This window comes from Hylobates moloch, unplaced genomic scaffold, assembly GCF_009828535.3.
Source record: "Hylobates moloch isolate HMO894 unplaced genomic scaffold, HMol_V3 SCAFFOLD_16, whole genome shotgun sequence".
NCBI lineage: Eukaryota > Metazoa > Chordata > Mammalia > Primates > Hylobatidae > Hylobates > Hylobates moloch.
Window position 1 is genome coordinate 76,069,296 of NW_026652291.1, and position 24,668 is coordinate 76,093,963.

The 24,668-nt window shown below is 41.3% G+C and overlaps 1 protein-coding gene and 1 pseudogene across 3 annotated transcripts; one reads left to right on the forward strand and one right to left on the reverse strand.

The window, feature by feature from the left end:
- Nucleotides 1-273: 273 nt before the first annotated feature.
- Nucleotides 274-24,604, reverse strand: TRAPPC6B (trafficking protein particle complex subunit 6B). Of its 3 annotated transcripts, none has more exons than XM_032135126.2 (6): nucleotides 24,238-24,604; nucleotides 13,407-13,474; nucleotides 12,199-12,316; nucleotides 8,128-8,211; nucleotides 5,695-5,788; nucleotides 274-3,533 (listed from the first exon to the last, which is right to left on the reverse strand). In XM_032135126.2, the coding sequence occupies exons 1-6, from the start codon at nucleotides 24,316-24,318 to the stop codon at nucleotides 3,448-3,450; spliced, it is 531 nt and encodes a 176-aa protein (XP_031991017.1). In that variant the 5' UTR covers nucleotides 24,319-24,604; the 3' UTR covers nucleotides 274-3,447. The 3 variants fall into 3 exon arrangements, with proteins under 3 accessions (XP_031991017.1, XP_031991020.1, XP_031991025.1); XM_032135129.2 differs by lacking the exon at nucleotides 274-3,533 and adding an exon at nucleotides 3,784-4,341; XM_032135134.2 differs by lacking the exons at nucleotides 274-3,533; nucleotides 8,128-8,211 and adding an exon at nucleotides 3,784-4,341.
- Nucleotides 10,669-11,878, forward strand: LOC116456357 (large ribosomal subunit protein eL8-like; annotated as a pseudogene).
- Nucleotides 24,605-24,668: the final 64 nt, after the last annotated feature.

Here is a 24,668-nt window from a genome sequence, read left to right on the forward strand (position 1 = left end):
ATTCTCCTGCCTTAGCCTCCCAAGTAGCTAGGATTACAGGCACCAGCCACCACACCTGGCTAATTTTTGTATTTTTAGTAGAGACAGGGTTTCATCATATTGGCCAGGCTGGTCTCAAACTCCCGACCGCAGGTGATCTGCCCACCTCAGCCTCCCAAAGTGCTGGGATTACGGGTGCGAGCCACCACACCACCATATACTTTAAATCATCTCTAGGCTGGGTGCGGTGGCTCACGCCTGTAATCCCAGCGCTTTGGGAGGCTGAGGCAGGTGGATCATCTGAGGTCGGCAGTTTGAGACCACCCTGACCAACATGGAGAAACCATGTCTCTACTAAAAATACAAAAAAATTAGCCGGGTGTGGTGACGCATGCCTGTAATCCCAGCTACTTGGGAGTCTGAGGCAGGAGAATCACTTGAACCCAGGAGGCGGAGGTTGTGGTGAGCTGAGATTGCACCATTGCACTCCAGCCTGGCCAACAAGAGCAAAACTCTGCCTTAAAAAAAAAAAAAAAACCTCTAGATTACTTATACCCACCACGTGATCAATACAGAGAAGAAAAAAATTACTTATACCAAGCACACTGTAAATGCTACGTAAATCATTGTTATACTGTAGTTTTAAAATGTGTTTTATATTGTCTTTGGTTTTCTTTTTGTTTTTTGGACATGGAGTCTTACTCTGTCACCCAGGCTGGAGTGCAGTGACACGATCTTGGCTCACTGCAACCTCCACCTCCACAGTTCAAGAGATTCTCCTGCCTCAGCCTCCTGGGTACCTGGGACTACAGGCATGTGCCACCACACCCAACTAATTTTTGTATTTTTAGTAGAGACAGGGTTTTGCCATGTTGGCCAGGCTCATCTTGAACTCCCGACCTCAGGTGATCTGCCCACTTTGGCCTCCCAAAGTGTTGGGATTCCAGGCGTGAGCCCGGCCTTGTCTTTGTTTTTTGTTTGTTTGTTTTTTTCAAATATTTCAAACCAAGGTTGGTTGAATTCTTGGTTGAACCGTCAAGATAGAAAGGGCCGAGTGTATACGGCTTGCAAAATTTTCTTCCATCCCTAAGTTGAACTTTTCACTGTCCTTTCTGTGCATCTTTTTAGTTTGATGTAGTCCCACTTGTCTATTTCTGCTTTTGTTGCCTGCTTTTGGTGTCTTATCCAAGCATTGCCAAAACCAACATTACGAAGCTTTTCCTCTGTGTTTTCTGCTAGGATTGTATAGTTTCAGATTTTACTTTTAAATCTTCAATCCATTTTAAGTTGATTTCTTTTTTTTTTTTGGAGACAGAGTCTCACTGTGTCACCCAGGCTGGAATGCAGTGGCTCCATCTTAACTCACTGCAAACTCTGACTCCCAGGTTCAAGTGATTCTCCTGCCTCAGCCTCCCAAGTAGCTGGGACTACAGGCGCCCGCCACCACACCCGGCTAATTTTTGTATTTTTTTTTTAGTAGAGACAGGGTTTCACTATTTGGCTGGGCTGGTCTTGCACTCCTGACCTCATGATCTGCCCCACCTCAGCCTCCCAAAGTGCTGGGATTAGAGGCTTGAGCCACCACACCCGGCCTTAAGCTGATTTCTATGTACGGCATTAAGGCAACAATCCAATTTCATTCTTTTGTATGTGGATGTCCAGTTTTCCCAACAGTATTTGTTGAAGTGATTTTACTACATTTCTTTGTTTTGTTTTACAATTTTCCTTTATGATTTCCTACACTTGTGTGTTGGAAAGGCCTTTTCCACCACAAAATCACAGAAGTATTATCATATTTTCTATAGTACTTTATTGTTTTACAAGTGAACCTTTAAGTTTCTCCCCACCTACTCCCGCAGAAAAAGGTGTTCAATTGTCCCATACTACTTTTTGAATAACCTAACTCTCCCTTTGTTTCTACTAAGAGAGGTTTCTTTTTGGCTACAAGTAACAATATACATATACCCAAAATGAATGGAACAATATAAAGAATATCTCACATAACAAAAAGTCCAAAGGTAAAGCAGTTCCCGGATTGGTTAATTCAGAAGCACAATTCAGGTGCTTTCTATCTACATCCCGCTATCCTCAGAGTGATAACTTTCATCTCCATACTTGTCCTTTCATGGCCATCAGAAGGCTGTTGCAGATTAGCTTCAAACATCCATATCACATATCTTCACTGAGAAGGAGAAGAGGGATGCCAGCAAATCCCTATCTTGTATCAATTGTTAAGAGCAACAGAAAATTTCTTATTCAAAACCTTCAGGCTTCCTTTTTCTCATTAGCCGAGATTCCATCAAATGATCAAGTAAACCAATTACCATGATTGGCACAGAATCTAATCAACACTCACCCTCTCTAGGTTACGGAAGCACCCTATTCTACACCACAAGGTAGCCATACAGAGTTTTAGACCAAAAAAAAAAGAAAAAAAAAAATGGGGCTTTGTCAGCAAGGAAGGGAGAACGAAATGGCTGATGGGTAGGCATATGAATGTCTAACAAACCAACTTATTTGAACCCACCTTTTTCACACACATAATTCCCACACCTGTTTTATTTTGAAGTTCTCTATTGTGTTCTATTTTGATCTACCTCTGTGTCATTAGCTATTCCTGGGTCATTATGACTTTTAATAAACTTTATATATGTATATTTGGTAGGAACTTTCCTAAATTTTTTCAAAATTAAAATTTTTTCCCCAAAACATGTGAGAATTAGGATTGCAGTCATGCATTGCTTAGCAAAGGGGATACATTCTGAGAAATGCATCATCATTAGGAGATTTTAAATTGTACAATCACGGAGTGTACTTACATACTTACACAAACCTAGATGGTATGATCTACTATACACCTAAGCTATGGCCTATTGCTCCTAGGCTACAAACCTGTACAGCATATTATTGTAGTGAATACTGTAGGACACTGTAACACAATGGTAAGTACTTGCATATCTAAACATAAAGAAGGTACAGTAAAAATACAGTATTGTAATCTTATGGAACCACAGCCATATATGAGGTCTGTCACTGACTGAAACATCATTATAGGGCACATAACTAGAATTTAATAAATCAAGTTAAACAAATTATCTTTGTAATACTGTACCCTTCCATGAAAGGAAAATGGTATGCTTCTAACTTGAGTTTTCTTTAATGTCCTAAAGTACATTTTTATAGTTTTTATTTTGTGTTTTTAATATAATGTTTGGTTTAGTCAATCTTCTTAATCTGCCATTTCTATGGCAGAGTACCCAGTGAAACATCTCATTTGGTGTGTCACTCACTCCCTGCTGCAGAGTTCCCTGTCACACAAATACATGCAAAAGGGTAATAAATAAATGGGAAACAAAGTATAGTTTTAGTAATCAACATGCAAGGTTCTAACAAAAGCTGGAGATAACTGCTTATGCCAGATAATTTAAGTAAAAGAAAGTAAGTAGAAGAGGTGATAAGAAAGATATATCAGATGAGCACTGACCCCAAACCACTAAGATGACACGGTCCAAAGAATGTCAGAATGACTAATTCAATTATCCAACTCTGCTCAGCTGGAAGAGGAAAAAGGGAATAAAGATGTTAGACCCTTTACCAGGACTTCCATGCATGGGGAGAGAAGTTGAAAGTCAAAACTGTAACAGGAATAAATACAAAAATTCTTTCCAAACATACCTAATATTCTTTGGCCCTAGAGTCACTGAATTTACATTTAAACTAATCTATATTTCATTTTGATTACATTAATGGAGCGCTGAAGGAATGAAACCTATTAAAGCGAAATTAAATTTATAAACAACTTAGGCAGTCATATATGTATTTATATATATACACATACAATGTATATATGAAACCCTTATACAGGTGTAAACATTCTTAATAAATTATAAGCAATAAAATAAAAAAATTAGAATGTTTGCTTTTTAAAATAAAACAAAGTCATACTTCAACAAAATTTGTTCATTCTTATCACAAATAATTCTGTTGGTACATAATTTTCTCTCCTGCTAATTCAACAAACCCTGAGCTTTGTTTCTCCATCTATGACTAAATACATATCACTCTAACCAAATAAAAAGGTTGAAAATAAGGGCCCTACATCTTGGTGTCTGGTTATTTGAAATCAGGTTTTCATTTTGAATAGTTTTGGTTAAGTGTATGTCATGGCAGAATGTCCCTTTATCTCCTTTGATCTGTGTTAAATTGATAAAAATACATGCTTACTCCTGTACAAACATCGAACAATGTAATTAAATCATCACTACTTGAAATACTTTTACATGAATAATTTATCTCTTTACAATGTTGAAGCCTTGCATTTCAGTATGTTCTACAGCTTCTGTATCATCACCTGAAATTTGCCTAAAAAAAAAAAAATACAAATAATTTTTTGATTTTAGATACAAAGAAAACAAGTCTAAACATCAATTTTCTGTTCTACATAGGAAATAGTTTCAGTCAAGGAATCTGCTATGTCAAAAACTTTTTCTCATTCTTCATAATATTCAATAAAGTCAATTCTATTTTTTCTTTTTTTTTGAGATGGAGTCTTGCTCTGTCGCCCAGGCTGGAGTGCAGTGGCACGATCTTGGCTCACTACAACCTCTACCTCCTGGGTTCAAGTGATTCTCCTGCCTCAGCCTCCTGAGTAGCTGGGACTACAGGCGTCCGTCACCACGCCCAGCTAATTTTTGTATTTTTAGTAGAGACAGAGTTTCACCATATTGGCCAGGCTGGTCTCAAACTCCTGACCTCATGATACGCCCACCTTGGCCTCCCAAAGTGCTGAGCTTAGAGGTGTGAGAAACCACTCCTGGCCAGTCAATTCTATTTTTATGGGATGATTATATGGTTTGTGAGTAAGCACTTTTGTTTTTCTTTATGAATCCTACATTTGGGTACAGTATTTCATGGCTAATGATCATTGTAAATTGAAAGGAAATACAATAAAGCTCAAGTCCATTTTCTTCTTGGTTGGTAGCTCTGGTGAAAAGATCTTTAGGGAGACATTTAGTGATAAAAGAGTATTTGGTTTTACTTAGCTTGATATAATAGATATATCCCAAACAATTGTTTAAAAATAGCATTTTCAGGCTGGGCGCGGTGGCTCACGCCTGTAATCCCAACACTTTGGCAGGCTGAGGCAGACAGATCAGAAGGTCAGCAGATCGAGATCATCCTGGCTAACACGGTGAAACCCCGTCTCTACTAAAAATACAAAAAATTAGCTGGGCATGGCGGCAGGCAACTGTAGTCCCAGCTACTTGGGAGGCTGAGGCAGGAGAATGGCGTGAACCCGGGAGGCGGAGCTTGCAGTGAGCCGAGATCGCGCCACTGCACTCCAGCCTGGGCAACAGAGCAAGACTCCATTTCAAAAAAAAAAAAAAAAAAAAAATAGCATTTTCAATGTTCTAGGGAAATTAAACACTGCAGGAGATATTCAGAAGAATATCTTTAAAAAAGTTAAAGTTTGAATAACTTTAGAAAAGTTAAAAATCATCCCTTGTCTTATAAATTTGGATTTTAGTCCATTATTCAAAAATTACTGAATATGAATATAGTATGCTACATATTACTACACTAAATGTTACACTGATAAAACTAAAATGCAAGTTTCAGCATTTTAAATTTCCTCTCAGTTAAATTAAAAAAAAAAAAAACCAGACCTGAAAACAAATTACTAAAACATTTGTAAGAAAAGTGAATTCAACTTACAAGCAGGCATTGAAGACACTTCAGCTGTTACAATACTTTTTATTCCCAAGTTTGATAAGCCACCTCTGATTAAGCCACATGTAAATGCTAAATACTAAAAGGAAAAAAAATCATTAAAAATAGTAAGGATTTACTAAAATAGTAAAGCTATTGATAAATACAACATTACATGATTTATCATCAGTAAGTCATTCCTGTTTAAAAAAAGCTTTTGGAAGAACTGTTCAAATTACTGAAAAATATTGATAGATTTCCCAGCTCCCTGGAAACTAAAGCATGGACGTAGGACTAAAGACTTAAGCTCAGCCAATTAAGTACTCCAGTCCAGGACTGTGAATCTAGAGTCAGTGACAAAAACAAGCCAGAAACAGATCAGAATTAGTTCTGGAGGCAGTAAAGGTAGTTTGCGTCTACAGTCCATGCTGCCTGCAGGATTCTAAGTATACTTTCTGTGGAGTGACTTGGCTATCTTACTGGCTGCCTTAACCTACCCTGGTTATTGCCTATTTTTTGAGCTTATCAATTGTGTTAGCTTACAAGCAGAATTTCTTTCCTCTATTTACAACCAAGAATCTTGACTTGTTCAAGACTTACAGCTTGCCACAACAAAGAATTATCTGGTTGAAAGTATCAACAGTTTGGATGTTGAGACACCCTGTCATATAGAAACAAAGAAAGGGAATAGGGCTGAGCTACAAAACCAAAAGTCATGACAAGAACTGGATTGAAAAATTAGCAATTCAGGGAATTTTTGATTACCCACATCTATACTGCATGACGTTCAACACACTACATTATCTACGAATAATATAAAATATTATCTTATAAATAATATACATAAATGGGTACTAATAAGTACCTAGACCTGAGTCATGAAATTTTAAGCTGGAAGAGATCTTAGAGATTGTTTATCCCAAGAGTTCTTAATCTGGGAATTTGTGACCCCTATGAAAATAAAAAACCATGTATATGTGCGTATTTATGGGGAAAGGTGTTCCAATTCTCAAAGATGTCCATAACTCAAAATAGTTAGAAATCACTGAATTGGTCCAACTTACTCTTTTCACAGCTGAAGAAACCAAGATCCCAAAAAGTTAAGTGAGAACAAGAAATATTAAACTGAGAAGTTAGTAAAAAAGAGAAAATATGCCAGGTGCTGCCTATAATCCCAGCACTTTGGGAGGCTGTAATCCCAGCATTTTGGGAGGCTTTTGTAATCACATCTGTAATCACAGCACTTTGGGAGGCTGAGGTGGGCAGATCATGAGGTCAGGAGTTTGAGACTAGCCTCGCCAACATGGTGAAACCCCGTCTCTACTAAAGATACAAAAAATTAGCCAGGCATGGTGGCGGCGCACACCTGTAATCCCAGCTACTCAGGAGGCTGAGGCAGGAGAATCACTTGAACCCAGGAGGTGGAGGTTGCAATGAGCCGAGATGGCACCATTACAGTCCAGCCTGGGCAGCAGGGCGAGACTCCGTCCAAAAAAAAAAAAAAAGAGAGAGAAAATATACACATTAACCATAAAAATGTAATTACAGCCTGGATACCCCAAAAATATAGAAAACACGCAATCAGGCCGGATGCAGTGGCTCACACCTGTAATCCCAACACATTGGGAGGCCGAGGTGAGGTGATCACTTGAGCCCAGGAGTTCAAGACAAGCCTGGGCAACATCGTGGGATCCCATCTCTAAAAAAATTTTTAAAAAATTAGCCAGGCATGGTGGTCCATACCTGCAGTCCTACCTCCTTGGGTGACTGAAGTGGGAGAATCACTTGAGCCTGGGGGGTCAAGGTCAAGATAGGCCATGATTGCACCACTACACTCCAGCCTGGATGACAGAGCAAGACTTTGTCTTAAAAAAAAAAAAGTGATCTACCACACATCTACATTTCACTGTTATTTATACTGTTTTTTTTTTCTTTTTTTTTTTTTTGAGATGGAGTTTCGCTCTTGTACCCCAGGCTGGAATGCAAAGATGGCACGATCTTGGCTCACTGCAACTTCTGCCTCCCAGGTTCAAGTGATTCTCCTGCCTCATCCTCCCGAATAGCTGGGACTGCAGGCGCTCGCCACAATGCTCAGCTAATTTTCATATTTTTAGTAGAGACAGGGTTTCACCATGTTGGCCAAGCTGGTCTTGAACTCTTGACCTCAGGTAATCCACCTGCCTTTGCCTCCCAAAGTGCTGGGATTACAGGCGTGAGCCATAGCGCCCGGCCTGTGTTTCTTTAATTGGTCACTCTATGACTATTTACCTACAGTTTAGTGTTATTGTAACATGTCTCTCATTTCATAGAAAACTCTTTAAACAAAAAAGAACACCTTAAAACATATTTTTAATTCAATAGTTTGCTATGATTAGCATTGTACTTTTCCCTGTAGTCCTACTATTAACAGAAACCCCAACCTTCTATTCCATTAAATACCTTAGATGCATGTTCTAAATACTGTTTTCCTGCAGACATCTGAGTAAGCAGGCGAAATTTGTTGTCCTGAAGTACATAGATGCCCTGTTCCAAAAACAGAAAAAACATCCAGTCAGTGTAGCTAGCAGTCCTTCAAATTATTTTATTCTTATGAAACAATTTAAGTGTTTTTTAAAGTTACTAAAAGTCTCCTTCCCATTGGCCAAGTTTTCTTTTTCTGTTCTTTGGAGACAGGGTCTCCTCTGTCGCCCAGGGTAGAATGCAGTGGCACAATTACGCCTCACTGCAGCCTCCAACTCCCAAACTCAATCAATCCTCCCACCGCAGGCTCCCAAGTAGCTGGGACTACAGGCGTGCATCACCATGCCCTGCTAATTTTTATATTTCTTGTACAGATGGGGTTTTGCCATGTTGCCCAGGCTGGTCTCAAACTCCTAGGCTCAAGCAATCTGCCCACCTTGACCTCCCAAAGTGCTGGGATTATAGGCACGAGCTCACGTGCCCAGCCTGGTCAAATTTTGTTTAAATGAAGGAGTTTTGCAATGTTCAAGCTGAAGAGTTACGAGTACAGTATCTTCAAAACACTAATATCTACTGAACGGTTTTATAGACTGAAGATAAAAAGACTATATGAGACATAGTCCCTATCCTTAAAAACTCATAGTCTAGTACGATGGAATCATTAATATATGTCCACATGAAATAAGCTGTTTGTTTGTTTGTATAGTTATTTATTTAGACATGAGCTCTCACTCTGTTGCCTAGGCTGGAGCGTGGTGGTGCAATCACAGCTCACTGCACCCTCACATGCCTGGGTGTTTAGCAATTCTCTTGCCTCAGCCTCCCGAGTAGCTGGGACCACAGGCACACGCCACCACACTGGCTAGTTTTATTAATTTTTTGTAGAAAGGGGGTCTCCCTATGTTGCCTAGGCTGGTCTTGAACTCCAGGGCTCAAGTAATCCTCCCGCCTCAGCCTCCCAAAGTGCTGAAATTACATGTATGAGTCACCACACCCGACCTAATTTTTATTTTTATTTATTTATTTTTTTGAGACAGAGTTTCCACTCCTGTTGCCCAGGCTGGAGTGCAATGGCTTGATCTCAGCTCACCGCAACCTCCGCCTCCCGGGTTCAAGCGATTCTCCTGCCTCAGCCTCCCAAGTAGCTGGGATTACAGGCATGTGCCACTACGCCCAGCTAATTTTGTATTTTTAGTAGAGACGGGGTTTCTCCATGTTGGCAGGGCTGGTCTTGAACTCCCAACCTCAGGTGATCCACCCGCCTCGAAGTCCTGAAGTGCTGGGATTACAGGCGTGAGCCACCGCACCCGGATTTATTTGTTTATTTGAGACAGAGTCTTGCTCTGTCACCCAGGCTGGAGTGCAGTGGTGTGATCTAGGCTCACTGCAACCTCTGCCTCCCGGGTTCAAGCAATTCTCCTTCCTCAGCCTCCTGAGTGGCTGGGACTATAAGCGTGCGCCATTATGCCTGGCTAATTTTTGTATTTTTAGTACAGACAGGGTTTCACCACCTTGGCCAGGCTGGTCTCAAACTCCTGACCTCAGGTGATCTGCCCACCTCAGCCTCCCAAAGTGCTCGGATTACAGGGGTGAGCCACCGTGCCCAGCTTTATTTCTTTAAGAGACAGAATTTCGCTGTTATCCAGGCAAAGGTGTAGTAGGTCACTGTATCCTTGGAACTCCTCCCATGTAGCTGAAACCTCAGGCACATACCAATGTGCCTGGTGAAATTTTTTTTTAAGTTTTTTATAGAAATAGGTTCTTACTATGTTGCTCAGGCTGGTCTCCAACTCCTGAGCTCAAGCAATGCTTCTGCCTCAGCCTCCCAAAATGCTGCGATTCTAAGCATGAGCCACCATGTCCAGCCAGCTGATATATATAAGTAAATCATGTCTAAAGAGTAAAAAAATCATAGTCATTTCTTCCTATTAGCATTTCCAGTAATTCCAAGCTAAAGTTGGTACAAAATGAATTCTAGGCCAGGCACAGTGGCTCACACCTGTAATCCCGGCACTCTGGGAGGCCAGGGAGGGAGGATCCATTGAACCCAAGAGTTTGAGACCAGTCTGGACAACATAGTGAGACACTGTCTCTAATTAAAAATAAATAAATAAATGAATTATCCTATTGAGAGTACCAGATACATTTCTTTAATTTTTTACTTAATCAAAATTCCAAATCTACTCTAAGTATTTCCTTGAAGTTCATAAAATAAAATCTAATGAAGCTGGGAGTGGTGGTGCATACCTATAATCCCAGCTATGCAAGAGGCTGAGGCCAAAGAATTACTTGAGTCCAGGAGCTCGAGACTAGTCTGGGCAACAAAGCGAGACTCTGTCTCCCTTTTAAAATTTTAATAAATACATAGTTTTCTATGTAATCTATTAATTTTGTAGTAAGAAAATCTTTTAAGAGTAAGAAATATGACGGCAGTAATAATCCAGGAGTTATTTAAGAGTAAAATGCTCTATAAATTAGAACTTAGAAATGACTACAAAGAATCTCTTCCTGCCACCCAAGATGCCAAAAGGAAAGGCCAAGGGGAAGGAGGTGGCTCTGGCCCTTGCTGTCATGAAGAAACAGGAGGCCAAGAAAGTGGTGAATCCTGGTTGGGCGTGGTGGCTCACGTCTGTACTCCCAGCATGTTGAGAGGCCAAGACAAGAGGATCACTTGAGGTCAGGAGTTCGAGACCAGCCTGGCCAGCATGGTGAAACCCCACCTCTATTAAAAATACAAAAATTAGCCAGAGTGGTGGCACATGCCTGTAGTCCCAGCTACCTGGGAGCCTGAGGCAGAATGGCTTGAACCCAGGAGGCGGCGGTTGCGGTGAGCCAAGATCGCACCATTGCACTCTAGCCTGGGCAATAGAGCAACGCTCCATCTCAAAAAAAAAAAAAAAAAAAAAAGAAAGTGGTGAATCCTCTGTTTGAGAAATGGCCTAAGAATTCTGGCATTGGACAGGACATCCATCCAAAACGGACCTCACTCACTTTGTGAAATGGCCCTGCTATATCAGGTTGCAGTGGCACAAAGCCATCCTCTGTAAGCAGCTGAAAGTGCCTCCTACAATTAACCAGTTCACCCAGGTCCTGCACCGCCAAATAGCTACTTAGCTGCTTAAACTGGCCCACAAGTACAGACCAAAGACAAAGCAAGAAAATAAGCAGAGGCTATTGGCCCAGGCTGAAAAGAAAGCTGCAGGCAAAGGGGATGTCCCCACAAAGAGACCACTTGTCCTCCCAGCAGGAGTTAACACCATCTCCACCTTGGAGGAGAATAAGAAGGCTCAGCTGGTGGTGACTGCACACTATGTGGATCCCATCAAGGTGGCTGTCTTCCTGCCTGCCTTGTGTCATAAAATGGGGGTCCCTTACCGCATTATCAAGGGGAAGGCAAGACTGGGATGTCTAGTCCACAAGAAGACCTGCACCACTGTCGCCTTTACACAGATTAACTCGGAGGAAAATGGAGCTTAGGTTCAGCTGGTGGAAGCTATCAGAACCAATTACGACAGACACAATGAAATCCGCTGTCACTGGGGAGGCAATCTCCTGGGTCTCAAGTCTGTAGCTTGAACTGCCAAGCAGGAAAAGGCAAAGGCTAAAGAACTTGGCACCAAACTGGGTTAAATGTACACTGTTGAGTTTTCTGTATATAAAAATAATTAAAATAATCCAAATTCTTCTTCTTCAAAAAGAGAAATGACTCTAAAGACAGAAAGGTGATATATTTGTGGTTCTGCATATTATTACCACTAATTAACAGTAACTAAGGAACCAATTACTAAAAGCTATTCTCACCCTGACTTTTGCTACTTTAAAAAACTTAACATAGCATGTAATTGGGTAAAAGGAACAGCTATCATTACTGATAACTGTCCCTTTGTCTTTATTCAGCTCACACTATTAGAAGAAAAAAACTAATAACTTATTGATAACATAAAAATATTCCAAAGTTAACCATAAATTAGGTTTTAAATAAGTCACTAAAATACGATATTTATATTAAGTTAAAGGACTTTAAAATATAGGCCTTAATTATTTAATTACCTGATGATTTGTCCTTAGATTGTCGATTTGCTTCTTGAATACCGTAGTCCAAAAATCTTTACAAATGAACTTCATGATATCTAACTCATCCTTGAACCTTGCAGTATCTTTTGTAAACCTAAAAAGATCAACTAGAAGTAATACAGTATTTATCCTCCAAAAAAAGCAAGAGGGACTAATTATTAACTAATTTCCAAATGCCAGAACAGCACTGAACATTTATTGGGTTTTTTAATTTTAATTTTAATTTTTTTCTGAGACAGGGTCTGGCTGGCTGTTGCCCAGGTTAGAGGTGCAATAGCATGATCTCGGCTCATTGCAACGTCTACCTCCCTCCCAAGCTCAAGCTATCCTCCCACCTCAGCCTCCCTAGCAGCTGAGACCACAGGCACATGTCACCATGCCCAGCTAATCTGTATATTTTTGTAGAGACAGGGTCCCACTTTGTTACCCTGGCTGGTCTCAAACTCCTGAGCTCAAGAGATTCTCCCACCTTGGCCTCCCAAAGTGCTGGGATTACAGGCATGAGCCACCACACCTGGCTGAACATTTATTAACACTAATAAAGTCATGAGCACCAAGCAACATGATCCCATCTCAACAGATTCACATTGTTACATAAATGATGAGGCCTCAAATTAGTCTAACATTATAGCCAAAATTTCAGGTGCGATGCATTCTAGCACATCAAAAAAACCACAAAAGAACAAAGAGCTGAGCATTATCATGACATTGTTATATAAAATATATTCAGAGTTTAACTATTCAGGTAGTGAGAAAGAAATACTAAAAAGAACTGATTTATAAGTTCAACGATAATTACATGCATAAACATAGACTATAGTTATTTCAATCCTATGTACTTAAAAATTCTATGCAGGTTAAAGAACCTAGTAGATCTTAAGTTGAAAATGCAGTAAGATTTTAGATAGTTGCTCAGTAGCTTCAGGAAGAAAGTCTAAAATAACTTCAGGAAGAAAGTCTAAAATATATAAAATATATATTTTCTTTAAACATTAAAATAAAATTTGAATAAACGAGTTAAATGGCATTGGATCTAAAAAGAAATTTTAATTTTTGAAGTAAAGAGAAGAAATAACATTCAGGAATTAAAATTAAAATATCTCAAGTTTTATGCAATCTTTTGAAATAGATCATCTTTGTCTATAACCTACCTGCAAGAAAATTTTCAAATCCAACCTGCTCACCTTTCTATCAATCCTTGTCCCACTCGAAACCCCATGTTTTCCAGCTTAGTAATACATCGTCCATTTTCCTATTTTAAAAAACAATAGTTTTAAATACGTTTAGAATGCTAGGATGTTTTGCTAGAAATTGTTTTACAAGATTGGCTAAAAATATTAATGTAAACATTTATACTTTTTTTCCCTGAAACAGTTTAAGAAAAAGTGAATTATAAGGTTGATTTTATTTAATTTACTTTACTTTTACTTACTTTACTTACTTTTTACTTATTTTTTTGATAAACAACTTAATTCATAATTTAGTCAACATATACATAATTAACCTAAAAACTTCAATAGAAGGATACATTTTTTAAATGTATTTTGAGATGGAGTCTCGCTCTGTCATCCAGGCTGCAGTATAGTGGGGCCATCTCGGCTCACTGCAACCTCCACCTACAGGGTTCAAGTGATTCTCCCGCCTCAGGTTCCCAAGTAGCTGGAATTATAAGCACCCACCACTATGCCTGGCTAATTCTTGTATTTTTAGGAGAGAAAATACAAAAATACAAAATGTTGGCCATGCTGGTCTCAAACTCCTGACCTCAAGCAATCCACCTGCCTTGGCCTCCCAAAGTGCGGGGATTACAGGCATGAGCCACCGCACTCAGACAGACAGATACATTTTAAAACCACTTGGAAGGCCATCTCTATAGAAGTGATTCTCCCAGGATAGTAACCAGATGTAACCTGACCCAACACCATCTTAATTGGCAGAGGTTCAATGGGTTGAAGCTTTGTGCTCCTCCCCGACACCAAGTTTTTTAATACAAACAAACCCCTCAAGGCGCAGTGGTTCATGCCTGTAATCCCAGCACTTTAGGAGGCCAAGGCAGGAGGATCACGAGCTCAATGGCTCAAGGCCAGCCTGGGCAACATAGCAAGACCACATCTCTACTAAAAGTAAAAATAAAATAGCTGGGCATGGTAGCATGTGCCATTTTGGAGGCTGATGCGGGTGGATTGCTTGAGTCCAGGAAGTTGAGGCTGCACTGAGCCATGATCATGTCAGCTGAGGCTGCAGTGAGCCATGATCATGTCATTGCACTCCAGCCTGGGCAACAGGTTGAGCAAGGGACCCTGTGAAAGAAAGAGAAGAGAAGAGAAGAGAAGAGAAAAGAGGAGGGGAGGGGAGGGAAGGGAAGGGAGAAAGAGAGAAAGAGACAGAAAGAGAGAAAAGAGAAAGAAAATAATTTCACTATTGTTTTGTCTTAGAAGAGGAGAAAAATCCAACCTACTTATGAGACCAACCACAACACAATGAAAAGTTGCACTACTTCAGAATATTAGTAACAGCTGATGTTGGTACGAATAACTGGTATTTATTCTAGAGTTCTTATAAATAAAATCCCACAGTTAGCATTTGCATTATCAGTTAGAGGGTTAGTTAACACGTAGTAGAATGAGGACTTATGCAAGGTGTAATACACATAACATTTTACTACTATGAAAACGAATGCAGTCCAGTTAGGAGAAAACCAAGTGGATTCTAAGTTACACACACCTTAATGACAAGACTCCCCACCATTTGTGAATGTAAAACAATTTATTTTTAAATGTTGACACTACAATATTTAAAATAGCTATTATAAATGCACATAATGTATTCCATGCTAGGTTTTTGTTTTTTTGTTTAAGGAAACTATAAGTTATACTGTGGTTAAGGCTTGTATCTTCACCCCTGAAAAGGCCCACATTCTATCACAGTAATGTATGGTCAGACTTAGCCCCAAATGTTAAACACTTGGATCAAGTCATAACCAGTTATATTGCAAAAGAAACCTATACACATTTATTTATCAACTCTAATTCCTTAATAGCTACCTAACAAGTCATTAATATACAGAAACATGCGTCATGAAAACCAAGAAATGTCACCCATCCCTTCTGCATATTAGCAACTTGTCACTCCTGAGCAACAGTGCTTACATCACTGAGGTCTATGAACAGTCACTTTTCACATTCATCCCAAAAGACGGAATGACTTAAGCACAAATGCAACATATTATAAATAATTTCTCACCAAAAGGTCACAAATTAAACCAAAGTATTTTACAGAATTTATATAAAATGCCTTAAAATCTACCTTCACTTAAGCTCGCTCTCTCCATGTCTGGCGAGCCAACTGGATGTCTTTGGGCATGAGAGCCAACTCTCTTACCATAGATGGCACACAAATTAGCATCTTTAAACCAACCCACCAGGTACACTTCACTAGCCTCCTGCAGCACCCCAATGACTGTGCCCTGAAACTTCAAGTTGGTTTTGAAATCCTGGGTGATCTCTCTCACCAACCTCTGGAAAGGCAGCTTCCAGATGAGAAGCTAGGTCAATTTCTGGTAATGAGAATCTCTAGAAGTGCCACAGTCCCCAGGCCCGTAGCAATGAGGTTTCTTCACCAGACTGGTAGAGGGGACACTTTTTTTCTGGCAGCATTAATACCCTGCTGTTAGGAGCAGGGGTTCCCACTAGTGGATTTACAAGCAGTTGTCTTGGCTTGGGCCATTTGCTTCTACCTAACCTCAAAGTTTTAGGTCACTTCTTCAATCGCCACACTGCTTCTGCTGCCCAAGGAAAAACCGCAGTGTCCAAGCAAAGAATAGACGTTCCTCCAACAAAGGACCAAACTGCTATTTACTTATTTATTTGACAGGTCTTGCTCTGTCGCCCAGGCTGCAGTGCACTGGCGACATCATGGTTCATTGAAGCTTTAAATTCCTGGGCTCAAGCAATCCTCCCACCTCAGTCTCCCAAGTAGCTAGGACTACAGGCACATCACCATGCCTGGCTTTTTTCTTTTTTTTTTTTTAAGAGATGGGGTCTCACTCTGTTACCCACGCTGGTCTCAAAGTCCTGACTTCAAGATATCCTCCTGGCTTGGCCTCCCAAAGCAGTGGGACTACAGGTGTGAGCCACTGCACCTGGCAAGTACTAATCATTTTCACAAGGCAATAGGATAAACAGGGAACTACTGCTCATAATTGATTTTCAGAAATCAAATCCTCTTCCTAATTACTCTTCGTCTCCCTTTTATCCCCATTTCAATCATTCTTCTCTCCTAGGTTATAAAACCTGGTATCACCTTTGATGTTTCCCCCTGAGTCATTTGCTTTCTGTTCTAAGTTCTATTGTTCCTTGCTTCAAAATGTCTCAGAATCATCCAGGCTTCCCAGTTCTCAGTGTCTTAGCTGATTATCGTACTTTGCCTTAAATCATGAGATTGCTTTGCTCTTCCTTTGACAATCTCATTCAATCTTAAGGCTTGAAATACTACCTCTATGCTGAACACATCCAAATCCTATGGAAGACTGATGGACTGTCCTCTACAATCCAGACCCCATACCTCTCTGGCTTCAACCTTCTGCAGACTCACTCTGCCTCGTCCCTTAAACATGCCAGGCACATTCCAGGGGCTTTTGCATCAACTCTTCCTCCAGATATTCACACAACCAACTCCCTTACTTCCTTTGAGTCTACTCTCATGTCACCATCTTAGGCCCATTTTAACCATCTTACTTAAAAGTGCAACATCATACCCCTTTGGCAACTCTCTATCCTAGTGATTTTAAAAATGTATTGGCTGGGTGTGGTGGCTCACACCTGTAATCCCAGCATTTGGAAGGCTGAGGCGGGCAGATCACGAAGTCAGGAGATCGAGACCATCCTGGCTAACACAGTGAAACCTCATCTCTACTAAAAATACAAAAAATTAGCCGGGCATGGTGGCACATACCTGTAGTCCCAGTTACTCAGGAGGCTGAGGCAGGAGAATCGCTTGAACCCAGGAGGCAGTGACTGCAGTGAACCGAGATCATGCCACTGCACTCCAGTCTGGGTGACAGGGCAAGACTCCGCCGTCACCAAAAAAAAAAAAAAAAGACCAGCAACATCAGCATCACATGGGAACTTGCAAATTCTCTAGTCCCACTCCCAACTTACTTAATCAGAAACTCTGGGTATGGGGCCACTAATCAGCTTTAACAAGCCTTCTAAAAATTGATTTTGATGCTCAGTCCCACTTCCTTGCTTAATCTGTCTCCACAGAATTTCTTTCACCATTTAATATACTATACATTTTACTATTTTACACTGCCCATGTGCCCCTTGCTCCCCTCTCTGCTAAAGTAAAGCTCCAAAAAGGCAGGGATTTTTGTATATTCTGAAGGCTGTTCGTCTCCCAGTAAGGAAACCATAGGCCTTATTATTTGCTAAACTTTCGTCTAAGGAACCACGCACTCTGCTTATGGTGCTGTGACTACTAAATCTGCGTTTCTAGTACAGACTTTATTGGGCATAGACATCTAGTGGTCCCACAGGAACTTCGAAGCATGCATATTCAACATGATATTCATTTTATTAATGTCTTCAGCCTGCTCTGCCTCCAAAATTTCCTAACTTCATTAATGGCACCACCATTCACCTAGTTACTCCAACCAGAAAACTTCCCTTTTCTTCACCCCTGGGCTCCCAACCCCCCATGCACTGTAGTCCGTTGGAGCCTATCTTTTACAAGCTTTTCAAAATTCATCTTCTCTCTCTACCCTTACTTCTTAAGTAAAGCCTTATCATTTCTCTCCTGGTTTTTAGCTATAGCCTTCCAATTGGTCTTGTCTCATTTTTTCCTACTTTGTGTCATCTTCTATATTTCTGGTAGTATAACTTCTACTAAAATAGATTTCTAAAAAAAATCATGTTATTCTCGGCCAGGCATGGTGGCTCACACCTGTAATCCTAGCACTTTGGGAGGCCAAGGCAGGCGGATTACCTGAGGTCGGGAGTTCGAGACCAGCCTGACTGACATGGAAAAACCCCATCTCTACTAAAAACACAAAACATTAGCTGGGCATGGTGCCGCATGCCTGTAATCCCAGCTACTCGGGAGGCTGAGGCAGGAGAACTGCTTGAACCCAGTAGGTAGAGGTTGCAGTGAGCCAAGATCATTCCATTGCATTCCAGCCTGGGCAATAACAGCAAAACTCCGTCTAAAAAAAAATCATGTTATTCTCTACTGGAATTTCAGTACCTGCTCCCCTTCCTTCAAAATAAAGTCCAGGCCTGATGTAGTGGCTCCTGCCTGTAAATCCCAGTACATTGGGAGGCCAAGGATTGCTTGAGCTTAGGAGTTCGAGGGCAGCCTGGGCAACATAGTGAAACCTCATCTCTAAAAAAAATACAAAAATTAGGTGAGCATGGTGGCATGCACCTATAGTCCCAGCTACTCGGGAGGCTGAGGTAAGAGGATGGCTTGAGTGCAGGAGGCAGAGGTTGCAGTGAGCCAAGATCCAGCCACTGCACTCTAGACCAGGCAACAAAGCCAGATCCTGTCTCAAAACAGACCAACCAACAAACAAAAAATAAAGTCCAAACTCCTTAGCATGGCATCATGGTTATGTCCTTTCCTTAAACACTCCTGACTAGTTAACCAGATTCACAAACATCCTTCCCTTTTACCACTCTGAAATTTCTGCAGCAACTCCAGAGTGCCATGTTCTCTTCTGTCTCCCTGCCTTTGTATGTGCTATTCCCTAGACTTCACATTCTTTTTTTTTTTTTAGACGGAGTCTCGCTCAGTCGCCCAGGCTGGAGTGCAGTGGCGTGATCTCGGCTCACTGCAAGCTCCGCCTCCTGGGTTCACGCCATTCTCCTGACTCAGCCTCCCAAGTAGCTGGGACTACAGGCGCCCGCCACCATGCCCGGCTAATTTTTTGTATTTTTAGTAGAAAAGGGGTTTCACTGTGTTAGCCAGGACGGTCTCGATCTCCTGACCTTGTGATCCGCCCAGCTCAGCCTCCCAAAGTGCTGGGATTACAGGCATAAGCCACCGTGCCTGGCCTTCACATTCTTTAAATTCTGCTCAAGTATTACATTCTCCCAGATGCCTTCCCTGAAACTTCGTTAGGCCCTAGGCTGTCATAAAACTCTGTACATACATCTATTACTGTACATATCACTATCTTCGGCTTTTCTGCTATTCTCCACACTTCTCGAACATGCTTAGGATGAGGCCAGGCGCAGTGCTCATGCCTATAATCCCAGCACCGTTGGAGGCTGAGGCAGGAGGGTCACTTGAGACTAGGAGTCTGAGACCAGCCTGAGCAACACAGCAAGACTTTGTTTCTACAAAAAAATTTTTTTAAATTAGCTGGACATGGTAGCATGCCCACAGCCCTAGCTATTCGAGAGGCTGATGTGGGAGGATCACTTAAGCCCAGGAGGTCAAGGCTGCAGTGAGCCAAAGTCCCAACACTGCATTCCAGCCTGCATGACAGAGCAAGACCTTGTGTCTCTCTCTCTCTTTTTTTTTTTTTTTTGAGATGGAGTCTTGCTCTGTCGTCCAGGTTGGAGTGCAGTGGCACAATCTCAGCTCAATGCAACGTCCGCCTCCTGGGTTCAAGTGATTCTTCTGCCTCAGCCTTCCGAGTAGCTGGGACTACAGGCGTGCACCACCACGCCCAGCTATTTTTTGCATTTTTAGTAGAGACAGAGTTTCACCATGTTGGCCAGGCTGGCCTGGAACTCCTGTCCTTGTGACCTGCCTGCCTTGGGCTCCCAAAGTGCTAGGATTACAGGCCTGAGCCACTGTGTCCAGGCTCTTTTTTTTTTTTTAATAGAGACACTGTTTCACTATGTTGCCCAGGTTGGTCTCCAACTCCTGGGCTCAAGTAATTCTCCCACCTCAGCCTCCCAAAGTGCTGGGATTACAGCTGTGAGCCACCACAATAACCCAGAGACTCATCTCTTAAAAAAAAAAAGTTCAGCTAGAATAAGTGTCTGTAAATCATGATGCTCTTTTTGGAATAATCTGCTCTCTGTAGAATCACCTAGGAACATATTTATTAGCAGGAACTATTGAAACCACCTTTGCAAAGATTGTAACAGTAAGAAAATCACGACTGTAAAAGAGATCTCACCTAATCAACTCCATCTTGCCTTTAACCTCCAAACTGCCCTTGGTCAGTCCTGGATGCAGCCCAAGCAAACTTTGGGAGAAATTTAGTTTATAGTGTAATCTTAAAGCAAGAATGATAACAGCCCTTCCTGAAACTAAATCACCTTTGCAAAACTAATGAAAGACTATAAGGTTAGGATTATGAGAGGGGCCTGAATTCTGCTAAAATGTAGGTAGTTAAATGATAACCAGACATTATTCTGGAAGTCACAGATTTGTTAACTTCCCCAATTACTCCTGTAAGTAGTATCACTACTGTAGAACCTAAAACAGGCCTTCTGAGATGTCTTTTCAGACTTTTGCATTTCGGATGACTCCAACTGGTCCTCTGGCCCCCACCTCTGTAACTGCATCCCCAACCAACCAGCAGCACCCATTCCCCAGCCCCCAGCCTATCAAACTATCCTTGATAAACCCTAGACTCTGCATGTTTGGGGAGGCTGATTTGAGCAATAAAATTCTGCTCTCCAATTTAGCAGCTCTACATAAACTCCTTATTGCAATTGTCCTGTCTTGATAGATCAGCTCTACCTGGGCAGCGGGGAAGAAGAACCCATTGGGCAGTTACAATATGCTTATATGCAGACACTCTCAAATACTATGATCACATGAGCTTTTGAATTAAGCCCTACTACTTAATTTTGCTACTTGTTCATGCACTTTTGAGTAGGCACCAAATTTTTAAGGAAAATTCAACTTGAGAACATTTTATCCATTAGCCTTTCAAAATCCATTCACCATAAATTGAGAAATGCCCAATTAGTCCATTTTAAGAGAATTCCTCTTTAAGCATAGTTTGAAAAACCTTGATTTGGAGGGTTAGAATACTGTTTCTTTATCTCACCTCAAATCTTATGGAAGTTTATTTTACTATACTGAAAATTTATAAAACTTTATTTCATTTAAAAAAACTTTTCATAGCCGGGCGCGGTGGCTCAAGCCTGTAATCCCAGCACTTTGGGAGGCTGAGGCGGGCGGATCACGAGGTCAGGAGATCGAGACCATCCTGGCTAACACGGTGAAACCCTGTCTCTACTAAAAACACAAAAAATTAGCCGGGCGTGTTGGCGGGCGCCTGTATTCCCAGCTACTCGGGAGGCTGAGGCAGGAGAATGGTGTGAACCCAGGAGGTGGAGGTTGCGGTGAGCCGAGATCGCGCCACTGCACTCCAGCCTGGGGGACAGAGAAAGACCAAATAACCCTCCAAAAAAAAAAAAAAAAAAAAAACTTTTCATAACAACAACAAAAAAGACACATAATCCTGTCAGCGAGAAATGGATTTTATAGGTCTTCTCAGACATAAACAACATGGTTTTTACAGATCTTTTTATGTCTGAAAAAAAATCTCTAAAAATCACCTCTGGATGACAGGATTACGTATCTTTTACATTTTTCATGATGAAAAATTTCAAGCACACTCAAAGTATGGACACTAATGTGAACCCTCATATACCCGTATTTCAGTGTGGGTTCTGATTATGAAGACTACCACATAACTGTTTTTATATAATTTTTGCTTATTATGTACTTTTAATTTTCCCATCATAAATACATTGCAGTAGAAAAAGTTATTTTTAGCTTAAATGATTCAAAACTATGAACTTCCTTTCTCTTGTACGATTAGCCCAGCTCTTAAAATTATTAGGCCTGACTAGAACAGCTCTGTTCATTTTATTTAGGATTAACTCACTGGAAAAAAAAAAAAAAGATATTTTAAAAAGAAGAAAAAATATTATTTTAGACAAGAGTCAGAAAAGGGCCAGGCGCAGTGGCTTACGCTTGTAATCCCAGCACTTTGGGAGGCCAAGGCGGGCACATCACCAGAGGTCAGAAGTTCAAGAACAGCCTGGTCAACAGGGTGAAACTCTGTCTCTACTAAAAATACAAAAAAAATTAGTCAGGCATGGTGGCTGGCACCTGTAATTCCAGATACTCAGGAGGCTGAAGCAGGAGAATCGCTTGAACCCAGGAGGCGGAGGCTGCAGTGAGCTGAGACCACACCACTGCACTCCAGCCTGGGAGACAAGAGCAAAACTCCATCTTAAAAAAAAAAAAAAAAAAGAAGAGGGAAGGTAAGAAGGGAGGGGAGAATAAAGAGAACTGAATACAGAAGTGGTTTGGGGGGACCGGGGGGTTATGATAAAAAAGTAGAAGGGGTGTGTTAATTGTTCTAGAGGGAAAAGGAAGGCTAGCTTTGCACAAACAGTAAACATTGATGTCAATAATAAAGTCAGAAGTTCGTAACTTGAAAAAAATATTGATTATAGATGGGTCATTTGAATAAGAATAGAATTCGCTTCATTTCCAATAACCTTCCAAATGTATCCTGCCTATCCTTCTTGTGCAAAATGGCAGTACCTTTTTTTGGATGTCATACAGGCACCTCAAAAGTTCAACCTGCCCCGAAATAACTCATTATCTTACCTCCTTATTTTTTTCTTCTCCTTTATTCCCTTTTCTGATTAACAGTACCACCATCCAACCCAGCTGCTCAAGCTAAAAACCTGACGATAATTTTCAACTCCCACTCCCATCCTTAAACAAGGCCTACAGAATTCCACTTTCTACCTTTCAAATCTGTTATCTCCTTTTCTCACTATCCCTGTCTTAATTCAGATCGTCATCATCTCCTGCAGTGACTCCCGTAATAAAGGATTTTCCCTCTACAAGGATCTTCTCTGTCTAGCCCAAACACTGGATTACTTTTCTAAAATGCAAATGGTCCACATCATTCCCTTCCTTAAAAATATTCCCTTGAAAAGATCCGAATTCTTTAATTACACAAAGCTTTCTAACTTCACCTCTCAAGTCTTCTCACTCTCTATTCAGTCTAGTCACAAAGAAATGCTTAAGTGTATTTAAATCCACCACTCTTTCACACCTCTACCTCTTTATCTTTGCCTAGGATACATTTCCTATCCCCACTCTCCACTCATTTTTTATCAATAGCATTAAAGAAAGGGCTCCTGACTTGAGCATGACTTTGGAGTATTTCTAAAATCCGTTACAACTCCATGATTCTACCAGCCAATACTCAGTGTTAACTATTCATTAAATCACTATTCCCTAAATACTGTGCGGCAGGAGTATTATTTTATTTATCTAGCAGTGTCAGCAGTGACAGGCCCACAATGATTGAATAAGCACTCCCACATATTAGAAGTAACCGCTACATACTATCACATTTAGGATTAAATTAGATTTAAAAAAAATAATCTCTACAAGGATGGGGCCATTGTTTCATTCACTACTACATCCCTGGCACCTAGAAATCGCTCTGACATAAGGGCACTAAATAAATACTTTCTGAAATAATTAATTTAAATTATGTTCCCTAATTATCCTAACGCCTGCAAACTTTCCCTTGCAAACTCAACCTTCATTAGGCTTCAGTTCTCAAGTTGTGTGGAGTTGTACTGAGCATTAGGAATGAGGAAGGAGGGACAGGCTTCTCAGGTTGGGACAGGTCTGTCCAGTGCATGGCTCAAGTGCTGGAGGTGCCAGCAAAACTAAGCAGGGGTGCCAAAATCAGCTCTGCAGTTAACCCTCTCGTAAATAATGGCAGGGACAACACTAAAAGTACCAAAATCTGTGGCGTGCAAGACAAACGTATGGGAATAGACAAAAAGGAATCAAATAGAAGATACGAAAGAGAAAACGATGAAAGATGACGGTTCAAAGGAGACAACTAACAGGTTCTAGGGTTTAGGACACCTGGAGGTGGACCATTTTGTGTACACCTCGGGAGGCATCGGGTGGCGATGGGACAGGGGTTGAAGGAAAGCACTGAGGGGAAACAAAGTGTGTCACCGCAAAAGGACCTCAAGGACGTGTGGCAGCACTCACCACCTCCCCCTGCTCCATGGACTTGTACACTCCAGACACCATCTCGTTATGGAGAAGCAAAAACAACGCCTCATCCGCCATTTCCTGCTGATTCTTCCAAGCTTCGAGTTTTGGCTCCCGTTTGAGCTGGTCTGGGGGTTCCAGCTCGCGCCTCAGCGACTTGGCCGGCGCCGCGGCTCCGTCAGGCCGCCATTCTGTCCCTGTGGCTAAGAGACCGAGGTATTCACACGGCTTCCCAAAGGCTGGTACTGAAATGAGTCTGGTACTGGAGAGAGCCCACACTTCGGGGCTACCAAGTCCTAGGGCCAAACGAAAGTCTGATGGGAGCTCCCACCAAAGCCAACCAGCTGAGATGCGATGCGGCCGCTGGGCGGGGGCGAAAAAAACAACTTCCTGTCCCCTCTACCCCGGCGTTCGGCCAGCTCTATGAT

Coding starts and splice junctions, on each gene's coding strand:
- TRAPPC6B (XM_032135126.2), bottom strand. CDS start 24,318: ATGGCGGATGAGGCGTTGTTTTTGCTTCTCCATAACGAGATGGTGTCT. Junction 8,212..12,198: donor ATCTAAGGACAAATCATCAG/GTAATTAAATAA, acceptor TTTTTGGAACAG/GGCATCTATGTACTTCAGGA. Junction 5,789..8,127: donor ATTTAGAACATGCATCTAAG/GTATTTAATGGA, acceptor TTTTCCTTTTAG/TATTTAGCATTTACATGTGG.